The sequence below is a fragment of the Hordeum vulgare genome, chromosome 2H (genome assembly GCF_904849725.1).
Source record: "Hordeum vulgare subsp. vulgare chromosome 2H, MorexV3_pseudomolecules_assembly, whole genome shotgun sequence".
Classification (NCBI taxonomy): Eukaryota; Viridiplantae; Streptophyta; class Magnoliopsida; order Poales; family Poaceae; genus Hordeum; species Hordeum vulgare.
The window spans coordinates 430,847,488-430,852,802 of NC_058519.1; the positions used below are offsets into that span (position 1 = coordinate 430,847,488).

General features: G+C 46.9%; 1 protein-coding gene across 1 annotated transcript; it reads left to right on the forward strand.

Annotated features, from left to right (window-relative positions):
* Positions 1 to 943: 943 nt before the first annotated feature.
* On the forward strand, positions 944 to 4,362 carry LOC123426531 (splicing factor-like protein 1). Its single transcript, XM_045110370.1, has 2 exons — positions 944 to 3,343; positions 4,067 to 4,362. Exon 1 carries the CDS (start codon positions 1,045 to 1,047, stop codon positions 3,301 to 3,303), a length of 2,259 nt encoding a protein of 752 aa, XP_044966305.1. The 5' UTR covers positions 944 to 1,044; the 3' UTR covers positions 3,304 to 3,343; positions 4,067 to 4,362.
* Positions 4,363 to 5,315: the final 953 nt, after the last annotated feature.

The following is a 5,315-nucleotide window of genomic DNA, read 5'->3' on the forward strand; positions in this document are numbered from 1 at the left end:
ATCCCTGTCGAGGCCCTTGCGCCAAAATAAAGATAGGATCACATCTTAACGTTACATAAATGCGAAAGTAAATATTCATGGTTTGAGTAAGGATGAAGGGGTTACTCAAAAGAAGAGAGTAACGATGACGGGGAGAGCCCAAACATAGTTTCCATCTGTATTTAGCTTGTCCACTAATACCAAACGGGACAACCGATAGTAGCAATGTTTGTCTAACCCTTCATCGTCCATGTTAAAATGAGATGCTTAGCATACGACCATCATGTGAAACCAATTGCAGTTGTGGTCACACTTTTGTTACCAATGTTATATACATTGGTATTATTTGGTCTCCTACCCCTGATAACAACACGGCAACCGGAATGCTCCATCATGTATAACTATTGATGCCAAGAACCATACGGTAATTTAGTAGAGTTTAAGAGGAGACGACACACAATGCTTGTAGGAAGAGACAGTCTGAGCATTTGCGATTGCCATAGAAAAACATTTTGATTTGTATTGCCTTTATAGACTGTTCTACACATTTGCAATTGCCATAGATGAACAATTTCATTTCTTATTATCTTTATAAATTGTTTTGCTCCATAACAGCGCACGTGCATCCAACTAGTATGGACCTAAATATAAGACCTTTTAAAAATTCTACTATGAACTACGTACGGAATAAAATGAGTGAACATATACTCTAAAATATGTCTATATATATCCGTATGTAGTCCATAATGTAATCTTTAAAAGGTCTTATATTTAGGAACGGAGGGAGTAGGAGGTACAACACTTCTCCAAGGGGTCTCTCTCTAAAAAAACACTTCTCCAAGGGGTGTGAACCCATTATACATCTGGCCCATGAATTCCCCACCAAAGAGCCCGACTCCTTTTGTCAGTTTTGGCCCAGCACGTTGTCCAGAGTAATCCGATCGAACACAACCGCCTCTCCCCGAAATCGTATCTCCACGGGACAAATCTCCCACGAGTCATAAAACCGAAATCGCGAGAAGCGAATTCCCCACAGCTTTCCTCCTTCTACCAGACGCCGCAGCCATGGCTTCTGCCGAAACCCTAGCCCGTTCCCCATCTCGCGAGCCCTCGTCCGACCCCCCCCGCGATGCCCCCCGCGACGCCTCCTCCGAGCCCCACCACAACGGCTCAGCCAACGCCGCTGGCGACGGCGACTCGTCTTCCCGCCGCCGCCGCCGCAGCCGATGGGAGCAGTCCAACGACGAGTCCGGTGCCAATTCAGGCGGTGAGGGCGGCGCGGGAGGACGGAAGCGGAAGTCGCGCTGGGCCGAGGAGGAGCCCCGCCCGACCATCGCACTTCCGGATTTCATGAAGGACTTCGCCGCCGAGATGGATCCCGAGGTGCACAACCTCAACTCGCGCCTCCTAGAGATTTCGCGCCTGCTGCAGTCGGGGCTACCCCTCGACGACCGCCCTGAGGGCGCCCGCTCGCCGTCCCCTGAGCCGATATATGATAACCTGGGCATCCGCATCAACACCCGCGAATACCGAGCGAGGGAGCGCCTTAACCGCGAGCGGCAGGAGATCATCTCCCAGCTGATCCGCCGGAATCCCGCCTTCAAGCCCCCGGCGGATTACCGCCCACCCAAGCTCCATAAGAAGCTCTACATCCCCATGAAGGAGTACCCTGGGTACAACTTTATTGGACTCATTATTGGGCCCCGTGGCAACACACAGAAGCGGATGGAGAAGGAGACAGGGGCCAAGATCGTAATCCGAGGGAAGGGCAGCGTCAAGGAAGGGAAGTTGTTGCAGAAGAGGGACTTGAAGCCAGATCCCAGTGAGAACGAGGACCTTCATGTGCTTGTCGAGGCTGATACTGAAGAAGCGTTGGAGGCTGCTGCAGGCATGGTGGAGAAGCTGCTTACCCCTGTGGACGAAGTGCTAAATGAGCACAAACGCCAGCAGCTGCGTGAGCTTGCAGCTCTGAATGGAACAATCAGGGATGATGAGTTCTGTAGGACTTGCGGGGAGCCGGGTCACCGGCAGTATGCATGCCCGAACAGGACAACGACTTTTAAGAGCGAGGTGCAGTGTAAGATCTGTGGTGACGGTGGGCACCCGACAATTGATTGTCCAGTGAAGGGTACATCTGGGAAGAAAATGGATGACGAATACCAGAACTTCCTTGCTGAGCTTGGTGGCAGTGCACCTGAGTCGATGAACAAGTCTGGTGGTCCGATGCTGGCTATAACAGGTAGTGGTGGTGGTGGTGGTGGCGGTGGTGGTGGGAGTGGTAGTAACTCACCCTGGGCTGCGGGTAATGGTGCAGCAACAGCAGGAGCCAACGGGCTCAAGAAAGACTATGACGAGACCAATCTTTATATTGGGTACTTGCCACCTATGTTTGATGATTCAGGTCTGATCAACCTATTTTCACAATTTGGGGAGATTGTCATGGCAAAGGTTATAAAGGATCGCAACACAGGGCAGAGCAAAGGGTATGGATTTGTAAAATATTCAGATGTCTCACAGGCTAATGCAGCTATTGCTGCGATGAGTGGTTACCATCTTGAAGGGAGAACTATTGCAGTCAGAGTTGCAGGCAAGCCACCACAGCCAGCTGCGCCCCCTGGTCCTCCAGCAGGGTCAGCACCACCAATGTACCACTCTGGAGATCCTTCTGCTGGTGGCTACAACTCGCAGCCCTACATAGGAGGGCATCCACCACCACCACCTCCTCCAGGTAGCTATGCTCCAGTTCCTTGGGGGCAACCACCACCTTATGCTTCGTACCCTCCACCGCCACCAGGCATGTACAATCCTGCACCTGGCCAGACTGCTCCACATTCATATGGTATGCAGTACCCACCACCACCAGCTCCAGTCCCTCCACCAGGCACTACGTCAAATGATGGTGCGCAGAACTATCCTCCGGGTGTAACACCACCAAGTTCTGGTGCACCTACCCAGCCTGTCCCTGCTCCAGCATATGGGAACTCTGGTGCGCAAAACATGCCACATATGTACCCTCCACCACCTTATAGTTATGCCCCATATTATCCATCTGTCACACCAGTCCAGCCGCCGCCTCCTCCACCACCACCACCAGCTAGTGTTGATCCTTCACAAAGCATTGCAAATGCACCTTGGGCCACTCACAACGCACCACCTCCACCCCCACCGCCAGCTAGTGTCGATTCCTCACAGAGCAATGCAGCTGCACCTTGGGCTGCCCACAATGCACCGCCGCCACCACCTTTGCCATCCTCCAATGACCAGCCCGCTGCTCCCTATGGTGCTGATGCAGAGTATGATAAATTTATGTCGGAGATGAAGTGATATGAGCGAAGCTGAGGCAATTCTTCCAACACTGGGAAAGGTAACTTACATCATCTTTTTGTTTTTATCTCATTAATCGCAAGTGGCGCAGTTAGGCTCTAAGAGGATAATATCAACAAATGAATCAAGTGACTAGGGAACTCATGTTTTTGTTAATTTCTGCTCATATTACTCTATTGTTATGTTACGTGAACTTGATCACAGATGCTCTCAAGAAAGGTGAGTGCTTGCTCATGCCTTCAGAAAATACCAGCTGCTTGCATGTCTTCAGTTTCATGTTTGTGCTGCAGACTTGGTTATGTCCAATTGCTGCCTGTACTTCAGAAATCTGTTCCATCCTGAGACCCTGGGTTTGCTAATTGATTGTTTGTCATAAAAAATCTCGTGTCATCAAATCTGAGGCTAACCAGTTTCATTAGTTCTTCTAGTGAAGTTGGTATGAACTTCCATCCTCGTGTTCTCTTTGTGGGAAGTAACAATGATTCATGTTTGGCTTAAACTTTTTGTGTATACAAAACACTACTTACATAGTGCCAGTGTTCAGCTACCATGGCGCTAAGTACATTTATTTCCTATCTGTTCTTAGTGCGAACACTAGTGCACTTGTTTGAGGATTGCAAGATAGTCAAAGAATAACATTACCAGATATTCCATTATGATAGGAAATGTTGTTTTCATGTCTTTGTTTATTCTTGATGGACACATCCAAATTTACCAAGTGGTTTGACTAACATGTTTGATTTTGTTTCAATTCTTTTGGCAGGCTTAAGGTTTCATGGAGCTAATGCGAACCTGATTTATTTGTTGTTGGAAGTTTGGGACTCATATCTTTAACCTTGCTGTGCTGTTATGACCATTGCAGACGTTGGATGGTCGAGGAGGTTAAGCATTATCGTCTCATTGGGCAACATACATTTGCTTTATCTCCGTCTCCCAGAACTATTTGAAGGAACCCTTCACTAATACTTCAGTTTTGTGTTACTCTTGTCGTTGTTTGACATTGATATTTGTTGTCACTTTAATGCTCTGTTGGCTGTGATATTAATTTTATTATTACTACTCTCACCTGTATTATTGATGTTCCTCCCTCCCTCCCCTCCCCCCCACACCCGATTTGGTAAGCACTGGTGCTCCTCTTCGTTTGGATACCGGTTCCCTTGTTTTGCTGTCCCCCTTGGTGGTTGGTATAATAATAATGCATGAAATGTTTGTTTGCCTTCTGATGAATCTCTCAAGCTTTCCCACCTTACGTCTTTGCCTAAGTTGTTTGGCAGTTTGCTCCTGACAGTTGGCACAGGCAGGCAGAGTTAGTACTTGATTAACAGGTATTGTTGAGCTGCTGTCACCGCGGGATCTACTAATTTCCGATATTATTTCCCATTTCCATTTTCTACTAACAAACAGTGACAACTTCCTCCCTTTTGGTAGTCGATGTATGCATTAAGGTATTGAAGCATACCATCCATGCTGGAAACTCGCCGATGCAGGGATATATTCTATTTTTGCTAACGCTCATTCTAACGTGTTAATAAGTATTGTCTTTGCAACTGAACTATAGGACATGCTGGCCAGCAGATCAAGTCACTATGGAGGGTGAATACTGACATGATTATATGTTGTGAGCTCATTTGAAGGTTGGGAAACCAGTTGACTGAGACCCATAGTTGGTTTAGATATAGATGTATCGGGAGGGAAGTAGGAGATTTGGATGGAAGAACTTCATAGTCTGGTTTTGCTCTTATACGCACCGTTTTCAAAAAGTTATGTTTTGATATGCTCTAGAGGGGAGGCAAATATTTGCTAGAAAGATTTTTAACTTTCTTCCCTTATGTTTATTGTTTGTTATATTGATGAAGGTTGTTACTATATTATGAAATTAATTTAGGATGATTTACTAGTAAATACTCCCTCCGTAACAAAGTGTAAGACATTTTTTATTCCCTATGCAAAACGAAAAAACGTCTTACATTTTGATAGAGGTTGTATTATTTTTATACACATTAAAACACTAT

What these genes read in the sequence shown, in the direction of transcription:
- LOC123426531 (XM_045110370.1), top strand. Translation starts at nt 1,045, where the DNA reads ATGGCTTCTGCCGAAACCCTAGCCCGTTCCCCATCTCGCGAGCCCTCG.